This window comes from Aphelocoma coerulescens, chromosome 1 (genome assembly GCF_041296385.1).
Source record: "Aphelocoma coerulescens isolate FSJ_1873_10779 chromosome 1, UR_Acoe_1.0, whole genome shotgun sequence".
Taxonomy (NCBI): Eukaryota; Metazoa; Chordata; class Aves; order Passeriformes; family Corvidae; genus Aphelocoma; species Aphelocoma coerulescens.
Window position 1 is genome coordinate 246527 of NC_091013.1, and position 21611 is coordinate 268137.

At 55.9% G+C, this 21611-nt stretch overlaps 1 protein-coding gene across 1 annotated transcript in view; it reads left to right on the forward strand.

Moving 5' to 3' along the window:
* The first annotated feature begins 469 nt into the window (after nt 1-469).
* Nucleotides 470-21611, forward strand: part of DCHS1 (dachsous cadherin-related 1) — a 40950-nt gene continuing 19808 nt past the window's right edge. The window contains exons 1-6 of the mRNA XM_069005717.1: nt 470-2221; nt 16360-16548; nt 16647-16878; nt 17874-18110; nt 18403-19422; nt 19803-19990. Of these exons, the coding sequence (XP_068861818.1) occupies nt 470-2221; nt 16360-16548; nt 16647-16878; nt 17874-18110; nt 18403-19422; nt 19803-19990 (3618 nt within the window). The remainder of the gene's footprint in view (nt 2222-16359; nt 16549-16646; nt 16879-17873; nt 18111-18402; nt 19423-19802; nt 19991-21611) is intronic.

The window sequence follows — 21611 nt, forward strand, 5'->3', positions numbered from 1 at the left end:
CTGTTTGCCCAAAAACCTCTGTCCTCTTGCAGACAGGCTCTGAACCTCACAGGAAGAATTCGGCTGTTAAAGACACAGGAGCAGGCTGCTCTGGGGCAGCTGGTGCCAGTGTTGCCAGGCAGGCAGTGGTTGGAAAGAGCACTTGAGGATGTAGGAAGCACCTAGGTGACAGGGTTCTAGCTGCTCACCTCAGTGCACTGTCAGGTGTGACCTGCTGGGCTGACTCCAAGTGCTGTCCCAGGCCTTTGCTCTGGACAGTCTCTGACATTGTCACATTTGCTTCTTGTGAGGGACAGGTGATACACAGTGATTGGGCTGCAGGCACCTGGCAGGCCTTCTCTCTCCAGGCTTTTTTTTGTTCTTCCTTTGCTCCCTCTTAACCAGTATCCTCTGGTCTGCATTCCAGGCAGGATTAAAGCGAACTCTGCAAAGGAGATCAAGCCACCCTATGCTCTGCTGGTTGCCAGCCATGGAGCAAATGAAGAGGTCAACAATGCTTCTGCTGGAGCTGCTTATTCTTGGGGGCCTGAGAGCAGGGATGGGCTCTGCTGTCCTGGGCACCCTGGATCTACAAATAGATGAGGAGCAGCCAGCTGGCACCATCATTGGGGACATCAGTGCTGGCCTACCCCCTGAAACTAGTGCCTACATGTATTTCATCTCAGCACAGGAGGGCAGTGGCGTCTCCACTGACTTGGGGATAGATGAGAATACTGGGATCATCAAAACAGCTCGTGTCCTGGACCGGGAGACTCGAGACCGCTACAGCTTCATTGCTGTCACCCCAGAGGGCATCACGGTAGAAGTGAACATCCAAGTGAATGACATCAATGATCATGCCCCAGCCTTTCCCAAACAGCACAGCACCTTTCAGATCCCAGAGCACACACCCATTGGCAGCAGGTTTCCCTTGGACCCAGCCTTTGATGCTGACAGTGGCCTCCTGAACACACAAGGCTATATGATTAAGGGAGGGAACGTGGGGCAGGCCTTCCGCCTGGAAACGCGTCGAGGACCCAATGGGGTCCTATATTTGGACCTGGTGGTCAGCAACGTTCTGGATCGGGAGAACCGTTCGTCATACTCGCTGCTGTTGGAAGCCTACGATGGTGGTTCTCCTCCCCGGAGCACCCAGATGACACTGGATGTGTCCATTCAGGACATCAATGACAATGCTCCCAGCTTCAACCAGAGCCGCTATCATACACTCATTTCAGAGAATCTGAAACCTGGCAGCAGCATCCTGCAGGTCTTTGCCTCTGACGCAGATGAAGGTGACAATGGGGATGTGATTTATGAGATCAACCGACGGCAGAGTGATCCTGACCAGTACTTCACCATTGATGCCCGGACTGGGGTCATCAAGCTCAACAAGGGTCTGGACTATGAAGTGAGGAAGGTGCATGAGCTGGTGGTGCAAGCAAGGGATAAGGCTGTCCATCCTGAGGTCACCACAGCCTTTGTCACTATCCATGTGCGTGACTACAATGACAACCAGCCCACAATGACTATCATCTTTCTGAGTGAGGATGGCTCCCCACAGGTCTCAGAGGGAGCTCAGCCTGGACAGTATGTGGCACGCATTTCTGTTTCCGATCCAGACTATGGAGAGTACTCCAATGTCAATGTCACACTGGAGGGAGGAGATGGCAAGTTTGCCCTCACTACCAAGGACAACATCATCTATCTGATCTGTGTGGACCAACTTCTGGATCGGGAAGAAAGAGACTCCTATGATCTGCGGGTGACAGCTACTGACTCAGGAACACCCCCGCTCCGGGCAGAATCAGCCTTTGTGCTGCAGGTGATGGATGTTAATGACAATCCCCCGCTCTTCGACCAGCAGGAGTACAAGCAGAGCATCCCTGAGGTGGTGTACCCAGGCAGCTTTGTCCTGCAGGTGACAGCTCGTGACAAGGACCAGGGTCCCAACGGAGAGGTGCAGTACAGCATCCTGCATGGCCGTGACACCCACTCTAGCTGGTTTACCATTGACCCTGCCACTGGCATCATCACCACTGCTGCCCCACTGGATTATGAGAAGGACCCTCAGCCTCAGTTCACTGTGCTGGCCACAGACCGGGGAACCCCTGCCCTCTCTTCCTCAGCTGTGGTGCATGTGGCCTTGCAGGATGTCAACGACAATGAGCCGGTGTTCAGGAGTAACTTCTACAATGTGTCCCTGAAGGAGAACACCCCTGTTGGGACCTGCTTCTTGCAAGTAGGTACAGGTATTGAGGCCCTGTGGGGGGCATGGCCAGGGCTGTGAGCAGCTTGGGGTGGGAGACCTGCCACTGCAGGGTGTTTGGTGCAGGTGTCATGGCTTTGATGGGCAGTGTTTGCAGCAGGAATGCTGGAGCAGAGATCCCCACACTTGGTGTGAGTCTGGAATGGGGCCAAGTCATGTACACCCTTTCTGTGTGCAAGGAGTGAGCAATGCCACTGACATCGGCCATACTGCAAGGCTGCCCATCGTGCAGAACATGATGTGGGCCTCTCTTGAGGTGGGTCTTGCTGTGCCGGGCCTTGCTTGCATCAGTGTGGAGCTGCCTTGCAGCCGGGACACTCAAAACAGAGTTCAGGAACATGATACTGCCTCTGGGAAGCTGCCTGTAGCCGGGCTTCAAACTTCCCTCTCCCCCTGTGAAGTCATTAGCCCAAGTTCATCAGTGCTGGTAAAGCTGGTTGTGATCATTAGCATTAATTATGCTAATGAGTTAATGAGCTGAGACACTGCTGCTGCACCAGCCTTTATGTGGCAAGAGGTCACAGCTGGAGTGAGAGAGCTGCTGGGCTTCCAAAGCTCTGTGACCCCTTGATGAGCTAGCAATGCCATTTGGATTCTGTGTGTTCTGTGTTCCCTGTGTTTGGTGTTTCTGTCCTGAAGCCCTGGTTCCTGGGGACAGGTGATGCCAGCTGCCAGAGTCGGGATGAGGGCAGGTGTTGGGGGTGCAGTGAGACACTGCCAACCATTGCAGCATCCAGGCTGTCCGTTGGGACAAGCCCCAGTGGCACTGGGGGCACTTCTTTGCTGGAGGTGTAGGGCATGGGGATGTCTGGCTGGGACCATGAGAAGCTTTGGTGCCAGGTTGGCGAGAGGTGCCCAAGGGGCCAGGAAGAGCAGGAATTCTGGGGTCCATAAGACAAGGCCAGAGGAGGTCCTATGACTTGGCCAGGAAAAAGGGTCTCTAGGTCACCCTGGAGGAAAATTTGGAGCTGGCAAGAAAGAACGGCTTATGGGTGCCCTGTGGGTACACTGCAGGGGCATGGGGGGTGTGAGTGTGGGCTGGGGAGGGTGGGCTGTGCAGTGTGTGTGTGGGTACATGCAGGTGACTGATGGTGTGGGGTGGGAGTGCTGGAGAGGGGCTTGTTGGGGAGTGAGTGCAGGGAATGGGGTAGGACTGTGGCCGGAAGGAGGGACTGGGTGGGAGCAAGGGCCAGGTGTGGAATAGAGAAGGCATGTGGGGCAGGGGCAAGTGTAGGATGGCATAGATCAGGGGGCTTGGGGATGGGTCAAGGTAGGATTAGGGGGAAGTCTGGGCAGAAGAAGTGAGTGGGAGATGAGGAAGATGCAGGTCAGGGGAGATTTGGGTTTGGTGTATGCAGGGCAACGCTACACACTGTCCCAGTCTGAGGTGAGTAGGGATGGGGCAGGGCTGGGGACAGAGATGGGGAAGGGGTCAGGGGTGGGTTCAGGGACAGGGTCAGAGCAGAGATGCTGTGTATCCTTGCGTGAGCGTGGGCGTGTAGGGGCGTTTGGGTTGCACAGCCCCCGAAGGGAGGCCCCCCTCTTTCCTTGTCTGTGCCTTCCTGCTCAGTGCTGCTCGCAGTGTGGGAAGGCGTTCTGGAAATGCAATCGGAGATGGCAGCTGGGCTCCTGACTGCGAGTGCGAGGCCAGGCTGGAGGGAGAGCGCACCCTGCAGAGGGGCTGGGGCTGTGGGGCACACCCAGAAGAGAGTCCAGTGCATGGCTGCCTGGCTCTGGCAGGGGCCAGCCTGGCTCTGCGCTGTGCAGGGGACAGGGCTGGCCTGGTGGCTGGTAGTGACCAAGGCTTGGCTACATTTTGATGTCTTGGCTTAGTCCTTGTGTTTCGTTTGGAAACAGCGTGTCTGGGCTGAGCGCAGGTAACTCCCGCGCGGCCTCGGCGTAAAGCAAACAGCTCACACATCTGCTGCTGCTTCCTCTGAGCCAGGAAATGTGAGAGGATGGGAAAGGAGGCTGGCCAGGCCAATGGCTTGATCGAGGATGCAGCAGGAGCCAGCCGAGTCTGGGAGCTGGGCAGAGCCAGGTCAGGGAGCCCTGGGCTTGGAGCACAACTGCCTGGCATGACCACCTCAAAGAGGAAGGCTCCAGAGGTGCTGCCAGGCCTCACGGTGGCCAGTGCCCAGCACTGTCCCCCCATAAGGTTGCCCATGTCAGGTGTGCTGCCCCCACAGCCCTTTTGTGCCATTGCTCCTGCTTGACTCCATCTCTCTGTGGCTTCCAGGCATTGGGGCTCACCCTGCCTCGGGACGGTAAAGCATCTCTGTCGAGGTCTGGGTTTTGTCCAGACCCACACAATGGTCACGAGAGCTCAGGTCATGGGCAGGCCCTGCCAGATGATGTACAGGACACAGGACAGTCACCCAGGTCAGCACAGAACTCAGTGGGTTCACTTTTCTGTCGGTCTGCCACATTTTCAAGCAGAAAACCCTGGGAGGACCAGGTCTGTTTTCAGACAGTGATGTCTGCTCTCCATGGGCAGGACAGAAAGGTGAGGAAGGAAGGAGTCCCTGCAAGTGAGCAGGAGAGACCTGAAGAATCGCTACAGATCCCCTGCTCCCTTGCAGACTCCATTCTGTCTGCTGGGTCAGTTTAGTGTCTGGGTACGAACAGGCATGAGTGGAGCAGGTTGTTGGCCTGAGCTTCCGAGAAAGAAAAAGGAACTCATAACATCTTCTCTGTTTATTACTCGTGTTTACTATGGGCCAGGTCCCACAGTAGCAGACTGAGCATGAAGCAAAGGCAATTGCAAACTCACTGTTCAAATCTGAGATGAGAAAGAAACACCGGCGGAGACAGAGCCTAGGGTACCAGTGAACACGAGACCAGCAGAAAATGGAGCAGAAGACAGTCCCCAGCTAGCTGCCTTGCTCTCTGCCTTGCCCTCTGCTGCCATGAGCTGATGATGCAGAAGCTTTAGGGCACTGGACCACATTCCAATGCTGTGGTCTGTGATGTGAAGCACTGCTCTGGTATAAATTCACCCTGCTAGTTTAAATTTGTTTTAAAAATTTGACTGTACCAGCATACTGCATGTATGGTCAGATAGTGTTTTTCTGGGACTTTCTGACTTTTCATGCTAAATCAAGTATTGTCTGTGCTCTGGCAGAGAGAACTGTGAACCCTGTGTGGTGAGCATGGACTGATTGAACAGCAACCTGAATGACATGGAATGGTGGGTTATTGATTCTTGCATAGATCCAATATCGATGATTTTGGAACCAGGGTTTACATACTCTCTTTGCACCCATACACACAAATGTTGGGGAACATCAGAAATGAAAAGCTGACCAGCAATGCACCTAATGTAGAGTCTTCGTGGTTTTGAGGACAAGTCTGATGAGGTTTTGGTTCTGATTTGTGATTCCATGGGACATTCATGGGCAGTGCTGCATGCATAGCACTGGGACAACCCCATGGGCTGTGCCCCAGGGAGGAAGATTTGCATGAAGAGCTGTAGGTTACACCAGGCCACATAACACTACATTACCAAAAGAGAGTCTGGAGGGCTAATCCTGATGCCTTGGTTGTGCTGCCAAAGGGGCAGCTGTGAGGGGACATGGAGCAGTATAAGGACTAATGCTCACCAGCTGCAGTCAAGGAAAGTGGTAGGAGGAAGGGGAGTATTGCTGCCTGCATTTGTGTTCTTAGGGCAAGGGATTTAGCATCAACCTATTTTCAGACCTTTGCACAACATAGAACAGGCCTCCCCCTCCTTAGAAACAAGAAGGCAAGCTTTCCAAAGTGAAATGGGGAGACGCCTGTGAGCGTGCTGGGGAGCAGAACAAGGGGAGGGATAGCATCCCAGTCCTGAGGAGCAGGCTGCCATGTAGAAGGATCTAGGGGTACACAGGAGTGTGGTCATGGGGGAGATGCTGGTACATGGGGAGGTTGTGGGGGGAGGTGAGTGCTGTTGTTACCGCCAGAAGAGCTGCATTTGTTCCAAATTCCTGTGAAAGTTATTTCCTTGCGCTGCCAGCAGCCTCCTCCTGGGCTTGGCACAGCAGCCAGCGCCATGATTAATTCAAGTAGCATTTCCCCTGGAGCTGCAGCAGCTTTTCCACTGCAGCTGAGAGGCCCCAGCCCCTCGCGCTCTTCTCCCCCCACCCTCTGCTCCTCCTCCCAACCCCCTCGAACAGCTCCCTCCTTCCTCCATGCAATCCCCAGCCCCCTCACAGCTGCCCCTTTTCCCTTACCTCTGCTTTAGCTCTAGGCCCCTCAGAACTCCTCTTTCTACCACTGCCCTTGCTCACACAGCTCCCTCCTCCATGCCTACCCACAGACTCACCCGTGCATGCTGCCCTCTGAAGGGCCAGTCCTTCTGCCCCCCTCCTACGGCCCCAGCCACCAGCATGCCCCCCCACCCCCCAAGTTTCTGCTCCCTCTTGTTCTCCCCACACCCCTTGGTCAGTGCCAGCTGCAGTTGTCTTCTCCAGGACCCTTGCCACTGTGACTCAGGACAGCTCTCCTCCACCTGCATAGCCCTTGGGACATGGCAGCCTCTCCCTGCTCCCTGTGGAATCCCAGAATGGTTTAGGTGGGAAGGGACCTCAAAGATCATTCAGTTCCAACCCCCTGCCATGGGCAGGGACACCTCCCACTGTCCCAGGCTGCTCTAAGCCCCAGTGTCCAGCCTGGCCTTGGACACTGCCAGGGATCCAGGGGCAGCCACAGCTTCTCTTGGCAGCCTGTGCCAGGGCCTTCCCACCCTCACAGGACGAACTTCTTCCCAATATCCCATCTAATCCTGCCCTCTGTCAGTCGGAAGCCATTCTCCCTTGTTCTGTCAGTCCAGGCCCTTGCCCAAAGTCCTTTTCCAGCTCTCTTCAAGCCCCTTTAAGTCCTGGAAGGGGGTCTAAGGTTTCCCTGGAGCCTTTTCTTCTCAAGGTTGAACACCCCCATCTCTCCCAGCCTGTTTCCAGAGCAGCTCCATGTCCTCCTGGTGTTGGGGGCCCCATCCCTGCCTTGCTCCCTAGGCTCACCCTGCCTGGCATGCTCAATCTTGTGCTGACCCCAGCCAAGTCTCTCCTGCACATCTTACAGATCTGCATCCCATCTTGCTGCATAGACCTTCTCTGAGCACTCCCTGCCTGAGCTCCACATGGCTGAAATCCAGCCCCACACCCTGGTTTGGGGCCATTCTGGCTTCAGTGCCCCCCAGGGCCCTGCCATTTCTGCCCTGTGCTGTGGCTGCCCCCTTCAAACCCCCCACCTTGAGCACTCTTCCCTGCATAGCCCAGCTTCCCAGCTCTGCTCTGCTCCAGGATTCCCTGCCCTTTTCTGCTTCTCAGCTTCCAAGTCCCATTCAGCTCCTGCACGTTCCATTGGGCTTCCTGTGCCCTGTAGCTCCTGGCTGCAGATGCCATTTCACCAGTGAGGACACCTAGGTTCCCAAGTATGAGCCTCACTCCTTGTCCTTCTGTGCCTTAGTCTGTCCCTGTGCTCGGGGGCCCCTGGGCTCCCAGAAGGGCGCTATGCACTCCCAGGCTCCCTCACCTCTTGCCCAGCCCCACCATCCACATCCTGCCTCCCTGCCAGTGTCTGTGGTTAGCCCACATCCCCTCATCCTCTGAACCGAAGGCTTTACCCCATCTCAGAGCAGTGCTGGAGGCCATCGGCAGCCCCTGCTCCCCGTGCCCAGCTGCACGTGTTTTTGGCAGCCCTGTGTCTGTCAGAGAATCACAGAAGGGTGGAAAGAGCCCTTGAAGCCCATCTTGTTCCACTCCCTGCCATGAGCAAAGACACCTTCCACTAGACCAGGTTGCTCCAAGCCCTGTCCAACCTGGCCTTGAACACTTGGGGGATGGGGCAGTCACAGTCCTCTAGGCAGTGTGGAGGCCTTGGCTGTGGGACCACCAGCCGGACCCCGGCCTGTGTCTGGGGCATTGGGGATCCAGCGGTGCGAGCCAGCAGTGCTGGCAGCTGCCCTGGGGCTCCCTGGACAGGGGGCTCTGGCAGCCATGGGCTCTGACCCTCACCTTGGCCACGTGTGCTGGACTGTTGCTGGGCCGAACCCTGACCCTGCTCCCTCCCCTGAGACCCAAGTGTGCTGGAGGCTGAGACAAAGCCCTGGAGCCAGGAATGGCTCCTGAAATAGCCGCATGGCCGCTCCCTGGCTGCTTTTAGCTGGTCAGTGGCTGTGCCAGGGCTGGGAGGGCAGGACGCCTGGCACGCACTCAGGCGCAGGGAGCCGTGCGTGGGATCGCTGACCACACTGGCGCCAGCCTCCCCTCCTCTCCCACCAAGAGCCGTCACTCAGAGGGGCGGGAGCCCCAGAGCCAGATGTTTGCCAAAGCCACAGCATAACATGTGCGCAGCAGAGCCCCAGCCATGGCCAGGCTCCAGATGAGTTCCCTGCCTGCTGACTGCGCTGGCTGGAGTAGGGAGGATGGCCGAGGAATGGAGGCCCAAGCTGCTGAGCAGTGCTCCGTCCCTTTACAGCACTGTGGGCTGGGCAGGGGTACACAGGTCAGCAGGAGGGCTGTGAAGGCAAGAGGTGTGTGCAAGGGGCTCTGGTGATATGCTTGAGATGGGTCTATGGGAAGGGGCAGCTTTGGCTCCCATGGGCGATACAGCTGAGGACCTTGGCGTGGGGCTGTACTTCATGCATCCCCATCTCCGGGGAATGTAAGTCTGTTGTGCCTTGGCTCCACTTGTCCCTCCTGTCTTGCTGGGGAACTGGGAGGAGGGTGTGAAATAGCAAGGCCTCCATGCCCGTCACTGCCCTCCCAGGTCTCCGTTCAGTGGGGAGAGGCACACTTGGCCAGGACCCCGCTTCCTTTTCAAAGTCTGGTGCTCTTGTTTCTTGCTGCCTAACCCTGAGTCATCTTGCTGTTCTCCTTTGTTGTCCTCTTCTGCTCTGTGGTGGCCACAGCACTCCCACCACATGCTCTTCTGCCCAGCTGCAAGGCACTCCGGCAAAGCCTTCTCACCCCACCTGCAGGGAAGGAGGGGCAGGTAGTGGATGCTGCTGCCCAGTGTGGTCAAGGCTGCTGTGCAGGGACAGGGAAGCAGATCAGCTCTCTTGGAACAATTTGAACTAAATTGGCTAACTGGGATGTTCAGGAGAGTCTTTGGCTGGAGATCACAGAATGGTTGAGTTTGGAAAGGACCTCTTGAGATAATCTAGTATGACCCCCCCCATGCACAAGCAGCACCATCCAGAGTTGATTGTCCAGGACATCCCCACTTCCCCAGGCAACCTCATAAAGGAGAAGTGCTTCCTGATCTTCAGAGGGACTCTCCTGTGTTCCAGTGTGTGGCGATGTCCTCTGATCCTGACACTGGGCACAACTGGGAAGACCCTGGATCCATCCTCTTGTTGCCCTCTCCTGTATGGATGATACCCCTTCTCCAGGCTGAACCATCCCTGTTCCCTCAGTCTTTCCTCACAGGAGAGGTGCTCCAGTCCCTTCATCATCTTTGTGGCCCTTCACCGGACTCTCTCCAGTATGGCCATCTCTCTCCTGTATTGGGGAGCCAGGGCTCCAGCTGTGGCCTCACCACTGCTGAGGAGAGGGGCAGGATCCTCTCCCTGACCTGCTGGCCACACTCATCCTGATGCTGCCCAGGACACCATTATGTTTCCTTGCAGCAAGGGCACATTGCTAGCTCATCTTCAAATTGGCACCCAAGAGGACCTCTTCTGCTAAGCTGCTCTCCTGTGGTATGGCCCCTAGCATATACTGGTGCAGGGGATTGTTCCTTTCCCGGGGCACAACTTTGCACTTTCCCTTGTTGAACTTTAGGAGGCCTCTTGTCCATCCCTCCAGCCTCTTAAGGTTGCTCTAGATACAGCATGACCTTCTGGCATATCAGCCACTCCTCCCAACTTGGGGTCATCAGCAAGCATCCTGAGGGTACACGCTGCACCATCAACCAGCTCGTTAATGAAGATGCCAAGCAGGACTGGACGCAGGATTGACCCCTGGGGTACATTGCTAGCTACTGGCCTTCAAGTAGACATTGTGCCCCTGATCACCACTCTCTGGACAGGAGCTGCTCAGCTGGTTTTCAGCTGAATGAGGATCTTACAGGGGAGGGTGTCAAAGAACTTAGTGCACTTCAGGTTGAGAATATCCACTCCTTTTCTGTCATCCACCAGCCCAGTCTTTTATCAAGTGGATCAAGCATGACTTGTCCTTAGGGGAAGCCGTGCTCACCACTCCTGATGTTTTCTTCTCCTTCCCATGCATAAAAATGGTTTCCAGGATTAGCTGCTCCATCAGTTTTCCAGGAGTCAAGGTGAGGCTGATTGTTCTGTAGTTTCCTGGGTCCTTTTTCTTACTCTTGAAGACAGGAGAGAGATTGACCTTCCCACAGTCTTCAGGTGTTGCAGTGAACCATGGTTCAGCTGGACCAGGGGACTGAAAGGTCCAGTGGTTTGATGCTTCTACAGCCCAAAGCCTTAACAGAACACCCAAAAAGCTGTGAAAAATACATAAATCTGTGCCTTACCAGCGGCCCCAGCTCTCCCTTCCCCATATTTCTCGTATCTGGCCACTTTTCCAGAGGGATCTAGGTTATTTGGCAGATAATTGGTCTCTGTTACTCCTCCCCACCTACCCCTTCCCCATTTGCTGTAATCCCTTTTCCCCGCCTTTGTAACACCCCCTGGTTGATATATCATTGGGTACTGTGTGTTTTCCACGCTCGTTCTGTCGTACAAAACTGCCCTTCAAGGCACCTGGCTTGGTCTTTTCTTCGTGGCTTTTGCTATGCTCCAGTAAATCCCCTACCCCCCACAAAGGAGTCCCTCTGCTTTATCCTACCTCCTTCGTGTGCACTAGCCATCAGGGTGCGAGGCGAGCCCTAGCTGGGGATTCGTCCGTTCTTCCGCGCACCATGACCGGTCTCCATCCAGCCCCCGCCCGGGGCAGGCAGGAGTTTGCTCAGTGCCAGGACAGAGAGCTGGCCCGAACGGCACTGTAGCATTCAGGCACTTCCCAAACACTATGATTGAGCAGAGATTATTGTGAGGGGCCTGGCAGTGTTGTCTTTCACCCTGGTCTCTGAGACCTGAGATTCCTGAGGACCTGCCTTACTAGTGGAGAGTAAGGGAAAGAGGGCATTAAGTACCCCAGTCTTTGACATGTCCTATGTCACCAGGTCCCTAGTCTCCTTCAGCTGTGGGCCTACATTTTACCCAGCATTCCTTTTGTCACCCATGTACTTACAGAAGCCCTTCTTGTTGACTTTGACATCCCTTGCCAGATTCAAATCCAGTTGGGAATTGGATGCCAACAGCTGCGTTCCCATGTAATTACACTGATCAGTGAGTGATTTCAGCAGAAGTGTTCCCCAGATGTGTACCCCAAACCCTGCCATGGTAGCAGCTTCTTCTACACCTCTCAACAAAGTCATCAAAACAGAGCATCAGGGTCATCCCCTGGGTTCTTTAATGTATCTTCTGGCCTCAAGGGCACATGCCTGTTCATTTGCATCCATTATCTGACACAAAGGATGTATTTCCTCTGTCACTTTCATCCACTCGTCATGGCCCCCAGGCAGAGCACTGGTCATGAACCTCTCCCCTGGAGCCTGTCTTCCAACCTGTCTTTGACCCACCCAATTGCCCAGCCCTCCACACTGTAACATCCTGCCTTGAATATAAGGGTTGTGGGAGAAGGTATCAAAATCCTTCCTAAAGTCAAGGCAATTGTCACCCACAGCTGTCAGCCCTTTGACCCCAGATCCCATCACTCCACCACAGAGAGCAAACAGGATGGTCAATCCATGATGGCTCTTCCCTTCCAGGATCTTTCATGTGACCTAATACATACTACAAGAAGACCCACTCCATGATTCTCCCAGGCCCCAAAGTGTGGCTGACAAGAATGTAGACCCTTAGATGATCCTTTTGGCCTTTGTTGAAGGTGAGGCGTGATATTTGCTTTCCTCCAGCTGTCAGGGATCTCCCCTGATTTGCACCACATGTGAAGAGCAGCCCTACAAATCCATTTCTGTCAGCATCCATTGATGCAGCCTGTTGAGTCCCATGGATTCACGTGGATCAGTCTCTCTAAAGAAAACTGTGTCTATCTTCACCCCTTCCTAGTAGCTCTCTGAACGCCTCTGAACAGCATGGAGGTGTGGGAGGCTGGTGGAGACCAAGGTGGAGGAGGCATTGAGTGTTCCAGTCTTAACTGAGCCCGCTACTGCTAAATCACTGACCACACTCAGAAATGGGCCCTTCTTCTGCCCTTTACTACCAGCGCAGTGGTAGAGGCTCTTCTTGGCATGCTCAGGCTTGAACTTTGACTTTGCTGACATGCTCCTGACATGCTTGGCAATGTTTATAGATTCCTACTATGTATCTTGCCTTCGTGCCCATCTCAAAGAATTGTGGAATGGTTTGGGTTGGAAGGGACCTTAAACATCATCTCGTTCCACCCCCCTGCCATGAGCAGGGACACCTTCCACTAGACCAGGTTATTCCAAGCCCTGTCCAACCTGGCCTTGAACACTTCCAGGGATGGGGCAGTCACAGCTTCTCTGGGCAACCCAAGAACCAGGGCCTCCCCACCCTCACAGGGAAGAGCTTCTTCCCAATATCCAATCTAAACCTACTCTGTCAGTGAGAAGCTGTTCTCCCTTGTCCTGTCTTTCCAGACCCTTATAAATAGCCTCTCTCAGTCTTTCTTGTCGGCTCCCTTCAGGTCCTGGAAGGCCACAATTAGGTCACTCCAAAGCTTCTCTTATCCAGGCTGAACAATCCCAGTTCTCTTAGCATACACCACCTTTTGCATGGCAGCTTAGCCCTGAGGCCCCTGCTTAGCCCAGGCCATCTGCTGACGTCTCTGTGTTTTCCTGAGCACTGGGATGGACTGTTCTGGAGTGTGCTGTCCTGAAGGCTTGCCAGCTTTCCTGAGCTGCCTTGGCCTTCAGTGCTGCCTCCCATGAGATCCCTTTCATCGACCAGTTCCCTGTAAAAGCTGAAGTCTGTCTTGCAGTCCAGGGTCTGTACTCTGCTTCTCTTCTTCCTCACTCCTTTTAGGATCCTGAATCTGCTGCTTCATGGCCACTGCAGTCACAGCTACTGCCAACTGCCACATCCCCAGTTAGTACTCTGTTCTAGTGAACAGCAGGTCCAGCTGCATGCCACCCCTGCATGGCAGGGACATTGGAAGTCTCGGTGAGTCCAGGGGTCTGTGATCCTGGCTTCCTCAGGTTCTGCTGCCTCCTTGGCAGCTTCAAATCAGGAGTCTCCTGGCAGAGCATTGATGTCCTCGTGCTTAAAGGCTTTAGTGGCTGTGCAGGCCCTGTTCAGAAGTCAGAGGTGAGAGTGAGAGGGCGATAGGGCTGCCATTCAGGCTCAGAGGCCTGGCTCCTGCTCCCACATATTCGAGCAGCAGGACTGGCACAGCCCCAGTGGAGAGTTTCCTGGGCAGTTCCAGAGGCAGCTTGACCCTGTTTCCCTCTATTTTCAGGCAAACATCAGGAGTCTCATGAGTGAGCTGCAGTAAAGCCAGCTGTGAATCCAAGATTTGGGGCGGATGCTAAATACAGAGCCTGAGGCTGCCCCGCATTAGCTTCTAGCAAAGTTCCTGGAAAAATATCCATGCTTGGTTTAAAAATTTCCACAAGTGGTGAACTCACCGCAGGCCTTAATGAGCCCTTTTGGTGGCTAATTGCCCTCACAGCTAAAAATGTGTCCCTGTCCCAGACTGCATGTGCTCTGAGTCTGCAGCAGCACATGCCAGCTGAAATGAGGTGGTTGCCATACCTGGTGGCTGGTGATGTCCCTGTGATGTCCCTCAGGAGTCCCTAGGAGGCATCACCCAACTGCAGTGGAGATCCTGCTGTCCCTGGGACTCCTCAGGCCCTGCTGAGCCTGGGCCACCCACAGGCAGTCAGCCAGCCCCATCCCATGGGATTCACACATGGGATATCAGCAGTCTGCAGGCAGGGAGCTGGGACTGGGGGTGCACCAGCCACAGCCCCCCTCCCTCTGCACACAGTGGCAGAGCACAGAGCAAAGTGTCCAGTGGCCCCAAACTCAGCCAGCACTGTTACCTGGTCCAGCAGGTGTTTGCTGTTCTGTGGCTTTTCTCTAGGCACCAGTTTAGCATCACCGATCCAAGGGAGACAAGGCAGACAAGGGCTCCAGTTGTGGTTGCACCAGTGATGTGACCTCTCTTAGACCCCGTGTAGGCTCATATGGGCAGAGTTTTGTGTTGGACCGGTGGTCCACAGATGGTCCCACCACAGGATGGGGAGGTGAAGCATTAGATACATGGGATACCATGTCCTGGCTGCACAGCCAGGGCTGGTTCTGATACCAGACTGCTGGCTCCACCAGTTATCTTGCTGGAAGCTGGCTCTGGGTACCAGGAAGCTGCCAGGGAGATGGTGCTGCACTACGCATTAGTGAGAGTTCCCCTGTTCCTAAAACCTGACCCAGGGCTTGTGGCAGGGAGCTGGATATTCCCCCTTTGGGTACTCCTAAGGTTAGCACCCATCAGAAGATGGTTACAGTGGGGAAGCGAGGCTCTTCTGGAAGCATCAGAGCCCCTGGCCTAAGGAGCCTGAAGCTACTATTTTACTCTGCAGCAGAGCGTGTTGCTGTACAGTGATTAAAGCAGCTGACGTGCATTTTGGGTAATTTTCAGAGTGAGAAGTAGTTCCTTTTGAAGGAAAGAAAAGTCTTAGTTTACCATATAGTACCTATTCCAGTCACTGTGGCAGCTGATCAGTTTCATATGCATTTCCATCTGCAGTGGTGGAGAAGGCTGGCAGCTGATCCAAGGAATAGCAGAGGCACACCAGGGTGTGGGAATAGGGCTGTATCCCAGGCATGACAGAGGCACACTGGGGTGTGGGTACAGGCTGTACCCCAGTAACGACAGCCAACATGGACCCAGTGTACTGGTAACCTGCATATGAGCTCCAGTGAGGTCAGATTTGTACTCTCTGCTGAGCAGTTCCCCAGAAAGATGGGCTGGGGCAGTGGGGAGGGGGGCGGTGAGCTCTGAGTGGCAGATGGGTCCAGTTTCCCAAAGTGCCTCCTGACCCAGTTCTGTCACAGCACCTGTGTTTCCAAGTGCTCTGCAGCTGGAGTGGGGAGGGGGGATCCTGTTCCATGGTGCTTCTTCTGGCAGCTGCTGCAGGGTTGGGGAGCAGATCCTCTGCACAGGAGCTTAGTGCTCACTGGAGATGTAGTCTCGGTTTCTCCCTGAGGCAGCCCCTCAGACCACAGGCAGCAGGGCTGGTGGGGGTGTCGCAGGTGCTGCCTCCCCTTCCTGATCGGGACAGGGTGGTCCCATCCCTGCCCAGTTGACTGTTCCCTCCGGGCCCAGCTGTTCTGTGTCCCCTTACCCTTGTTCCTCCATCCCTGATGACCGGGCTTGCAGCCCCCAGCCGGGCCCTCTACTTGGCGCGCGCGTGGCGTTCCTGCACTCCTCGTGCGGGAGCCGAGGCCCCATGGCTGCTGCGGGGAGGAGCTGTGGCTGACGAGGCCTGAACTCCACTTCACCCGGGCCTGGCCCAGCTGCCTTCCCCCAGCTCTGTCCCCCAGCTTTGTTCTCCATGGAGCTCCCAGCTGGTGGAGGAGCTGTGGGCAGGGATGTGGAGTCAGGAGTTGGTTTCTGCTGACCTGAGCTCTGTAGGAGCCCAAGGAGGAGCTGGGGAGGGCAAGCAGGGAACAGCATTCATCCTCCTGCTACATCTGTCACGGAGGGTGCAGTTCTTGTGCTACAAGCAACATCAGACTGGACTGTCACAGAGCAGTGCCGCCCTCCATCCTCTTGCCCAGTGTCTGGGACTGCTAGACACAGAGCTCTGAGAGCAGGACAGAGCCAGGGCCACAGTGACAGGGGGTTGACTTTCTTCCTGTCCCATCCTGAGTGTCTTTGCAGAAAAGAAGGAACAGAGGTGCAGGGGCTGCTGCTGCGGTGCTGCATGTTCTGCAGAAGAAGCAGTGGCTGATCTGGGACAAGAGCCACGGTTGCTGTCACACTGCGTCATGATGGCCAGCTGTGAGGATGATGTGGTGACTGTGGCTGTGGAGTAGAGGGTGGCACTGGGGTGGGGTGGGGGTGCTGGGCTGGGTCTGGCTGGTGGTCTGTTCTGTTCAGATAGTGCCTTCCCTCACACAGGTGACAGCCACAGACGCGGACAGTGGCGCATTTGGCTCCCTTTCCTACTCCATTGGCTCTGGCATTGGCAGTGTTGTCCCCACACAGTTCAGCATTGACAAGCACTCAGGGCAGCTATGCACGGTGCAGCCCCTGGACCGCGACGAGGGCACATCTGCCTACGACTTCACCATCACTGCTGTGGATGGGGTGAGTGCTAGTGAGGCCACGTATGCAGTGTGGCTGACGCAGCACTGTGCAGGGGATGCTGCTGTCCTTGCACTGTCTCTGATCTGGTTCCTCCTCAGGGCGGCCTGAACTCCATGGTGTACGTGAAGGTGTTCCTGGAGGACACAAATGACAACCGGCCAGTGTTTTACCCGCTGGAGTACGCTGCCAGCATCAGCACACAGAGCATGCCAGGGACAGCTGTGCTGCGTGTCACTGCCCATGACAAGGACGAGGGGCTGAATGGGAGAGTGACATACCGCATCGTCCTGGGAAACTCACCCCCGCTCTTCTCCCTGAACAAGGACACAGGTGAGAACTGGCAGGCAGCCAGAGCAGGCAGCAGTTGGAGCACTGTGATGTGGGAGGTGTCAAAACCAGCCTGAGTATCACTGCTTGGCCACCTCAGCAGTGCAGTCTGTCTCCAGCGTACATCTGTTCCTCTCCCTGCCACATCTTTCCCTGCTGAACTTCCTTAGCCTCTGGTAACCAACCCCTTCCCTGACTTTTTGTTTCTGCTCCATGTTCTGTTCTTCATTTGTCCTGTCTTCCTTCCTCTCCCCATTCCCCATTCCTGACTCACTGTGCCCTTCCTCTTGTGTGCTGACACTTTGCCCCATCAGGCTGTATCCTGCTTCATTTCTTGTCCCTGCCAGTCCCCTCTTCTCCAGCTCAGTTAACTCTCCTCTGTAACTGTCGCTCTCGATCCCACTGTTCTCATTGGCTGCATCTGTTTGGAGCCAGAGCACTTTCTTCTGGGGAAGTGGGTGCATGGGTGCATGGTGCCAGGGGCTCTCAGCAGGACAGAAAGGTGCACTGGGAGACCTGCACACTGGTTCTCAAGTTCCCAGCAGGTGACTGGAATGAGACAAGCCCTACCAGCCCTCCCAATGCAGGGCCACCTCCTTTGTAGGGCCTATCGATTATGGTTCTACACTTCTACATCCCCTCGTGGAGCCTGCCTGCCAGCCCAGGGCCCACTTGCTGTGTTATGACCCTCATCCTGTGCCCCAGATTGGACGCCCTTTCCCCTCCTTTCCCTCTCCCAAGACCTGTCTTCTGACTCATGTCCCACAGCCTGTGCCACTGCTTAGCTCAGAGTTGGGTGTAAGATTAAGCGGGGAGGATTTGGGGAGACTTTCCTGGGAGAGCTCCACTCATTCACTCCAACTTCTCCACGGTGGGCTCCCACTGTGATGCACATTGCTTCCTGCCCCTTCTGGTCTGTCTTTTCCAGCTTATGGTTTGGCCTGTCCCCTGGTGACAGGGGTGCAGCACAATGCCACATCAATGACTTTCTTCCTCAGGTATCATCTCTCTGTCATGGTCTCTGAGTGGCAAAGCCAACACCTTGGTGCAGCTGGTGATCTCTGCTCAGGATGGGGGGGGCCTGCACGCACAGCCAAATGCCCGGGTAAACATCAGCATCGTGGAGGGCACAGTCTCACCCCCTGTCTTTGAGCAAGCTCAGTACTTCTTCACCGTGCCCGAGGACGTGCCACAGGGTGCCAGTGTGGGGGCTGTCCAGGCCCAGAACCCACCAGGTATGGGCTTGTCCCTTTTGCATGTTGCCACCTTCCCTGTCCCCATATCATCCTTGAGGTCCAGCACCCACCACACTTCCTCAGGGAGTGGCCCTGCTCTGAGAGCTCCACACACTCACATCTGAATGTGCACCCTGCGATTGTCACCCAACTCAGCACCTGTGCCTACACAAGTGTGTATGCACACCTGTACCTCTGTGCACATGGGCCCAGTGCTGCTGGACATCTTGGGCCACAGCTTCCTGACCATGGGGCTGAGGGAGTGAGCTGGATGGCAACTTCTTGTCCACAGGTCATGCTGATGACATCTTCTATTCCATCTCCTCGGGGGATCCTCATGGCTACTTCTCCATCGACTCGGCCTCAGGGCAGCTCCGCACCAGCCTGCCTCTGGATCACGAGTCCCAGTCAGTTCTCATCCTGGATGTCCAGGCCCGGAGTGGTTCACCCCCCGCCTACAGCAACACACGTGTGAAGATCTCTGTATCAGATGTGAATGACAACGTGCCGGCATTCCCAACTCCCTCTGACTCCATCTTGCTGCCAGAGGCCACAGAACCTGGGACTACAGTCTACACTGTGCAGGCCGAGGACCGTGACAGTGGTGCCAACGGACAGGTGACCTTTGAGCTGGTGTCGGGGGGTGAGGGCACCTTTGTTGTGGAGCGTGCCTCAGGGGCAGTGCGGCTCCTTGGGGCCCTGCAGTATGAGGCCAGCTCAGCCTACAGCCTGGCCATAATGGCCCGGGACAGTGGCATTCCCCAGCTCAGCTCCACCTTCACGCTGCTGGTGCACGTGCAAGCCGAGGACGACAACGGACCCATTTTTGACACTCTCACCTACCGTGTGGAGGTGCAGGAGGGTGTTCCTGTCTCCACCCGCTTCCTTCAGGTGAGGGCCCTGGCACATGATGTGGAATCCACAGCCCTTACCTACCACCTGCGTGCAGATGGGGACGCTGCCAGCTTCGGCATCATGCCTGAGAGTGGCTGGCTATACGTCAAGAGTGCCTTGGACCGGGAGACACGGGACTTGTATGTGCTGACGGTGCTGGCCTCGGTGGGAGGCACTGGGGCTGCGGCGGACACACGGAAAACTGGCACCAGCACCGTGCGGATCAGCGTCACTGATGAGAATGACAACAGCCCTCGGCTGAGCGAGGAGCGGTACTTCTTCACCGTGCCTGAGAATCAGGTTCCTGGCAGCAGTGTGGGAAGGGTGATGGCAAGCGACCGGGACGCAGGGCAGAACAGCCGGCTCACCTACCGCCTGCTCCAGCATGATCCCAACTTCCTTATCCACACACAGACAGGTGAGAGACTCCTGGCTTCCTAGGTGGGGCCAGCTGGTGAGAAAGCCCAGGGTGGGGCAGCAGTGATGGCAGCCAGGCCAATGCAGCAACAGAATATTCACCTTACTGCCCCTGCAGTGCTGGGCTCCAGCAGCACACCTGAATAACACAGCTGAGCACAGGCTCTGCTCTAAGGCAGCTTGTGGGCTGAGCTGTGTCCCCACTTATCTGTGTCCCTCACTTGTGCCTGCTCCATCCTTGGAAATATTCAAGGCCATGTTGGATGGGGCTTGGAGCAACCTGGTCTAGTGGAAGGTGTCTTTGCCCATGGCAGCAGAGTGGAACAAGATGGGCTTGAAGGTCCCTTCCCATCCAAACCCTTCTGGGATTCTCCCTCACAGGAGAGGTCAGCACCAAGCACAGCTTGGATCGGGAGCAGCAGTCCAGCTTCCAGCTCCTGGTGATTGTGCAGGATGGGGGAGCACCGCCCCGCAGTGCCACCGGAACCATCTATGTCACGGTGCTGGATGAGAATGACAATGCTCCTGCTTTCCTCCATGTCGGCAGTGGTCAGGAGCTACCTGTGCAGGTAGGGGTGCAGGTTGGAGCACCAATGAGGCAGGGGCCTGATGGCCTCTGCATGTGGGGGCAGGTGGTACTGCTGGGGAAAAGGGGGTGGATAGGGGGACCCAGGAGAGTTTTAGAGTGGGAGATGAGCAGGCATGAGTTGGATCCATGCAGCAGCCAGGATAGTCTGGTAAATTTGAGATTTGGTAGGATGGGCATGTCCTTGGGCAATGCAGGTATCCCAGTGCACAGAGCAGGCAGGGCCTCTGGAGGGCTCTGGTACAATCAGGACTGGCCAGCGGGCAGAAGCTCTTGGCTCACATGTCCATGTAGGGAGGCACAGCAAAAGGAGCCCTGAACCTGACCCAGGTTCAGAGAAGAGCCAGGGTAGACAACTGTGAGCAGGGAGACACAGGAGGCCACGACCTTCTAGGTCTGGGGATTTTTGGTACAGCCACTTGTCTTTCTGGGAGGTCAAGAAAGCATTGTCCAGCTGGGCTTGGCATGCACGAGAGTTTTCTGTGAATCTGCAGTGTCTGCCAGCCAAGCTTTCCCTCAGCACTCTGGTGGCAGCGGTCACCGGGCACGGCATGTGCTGCAGACCCAGCTACATGGGTACTGCTCAGGAGAATTGGGTGAGGACCAGCCCCCCACCCACCTGCCTCTGCTCAGCTGTGTCCCTGAGAGCATCATGAGTGGTGAGGGCTCATGGGAACCACCTGAGGGGCACTGGCAGCAGCAGAACAGGATGGGCAGCCAGGCCCTGGCCTCATCTGCTCAGCACAGAGCAGGGACAGCTTGCAGCTGGATGGCCGGGCCCACTCTGCGTCCATTGCTGTGCATCAGGCTGTGTGCTCAAAGCCCCTTGCTCTGGGTTGGTTCAGAAACATCACAATGGTGACAGCCACTCTCTGTCACACGTCCTGCCTGAGCTGTGCACCCCAGACAGGTCAGAGCCGACAGGACTGTGTTGGTAGCCAGCTGGGTGACACAAGATCTGGGGACACTCTGCAGCTCCAGCCAGGCCTTCCCTGCTCATTGCCTCTTCCCTTCCCATTCTAGGGTACAGTCATCCCTTGCCCAGTCATCTTCGTGCATGCCCTGCTCTGCTGGCAAAGCTGCTGGCAGGGCTTGGCCTGGGTGAGCACATCTCCAAAAGCCTAGAGGAGGCAAAGGGGGCACAGTTAGTCTTGCCCTCTCTCTGAGCAAGGCTCTGGGACCAGAGCAGGCCAGGGACCAGGCAGCCATGGCATGGCTGAGGGTGCACTGGATGGGCTCTGCGATGTGGCATTGCTTGCACCTGGCATCTGTTGTGAGCCCTGCTCCTGTGCGGGGACACCTGTGACACACTGCATGGCAGGATCTGCAGCTGATCCCAGTGTTTGGGGGCACAAAGTGCTGCAAGTGCCCTGCTAGAGCTTGGGAGGGCTCTGCCCTTACCAAGAGACCCTGAAGGCAGATGCATCCTTCAGGGGACAGGGCAAGGCTGAGATGGGTTCAGAGCTCTGAGGGCAGGTAAATGCTGCAGCAGCTCTGAGCAAACACCTGCTTGGGCACTTTGGTTTGGGCACTGCGGTTTGCAGGTACTGGAAACAGAGATACAGAAAGGTGAAGCGCCATAACAGCCCACTGCTAGCCGTGTT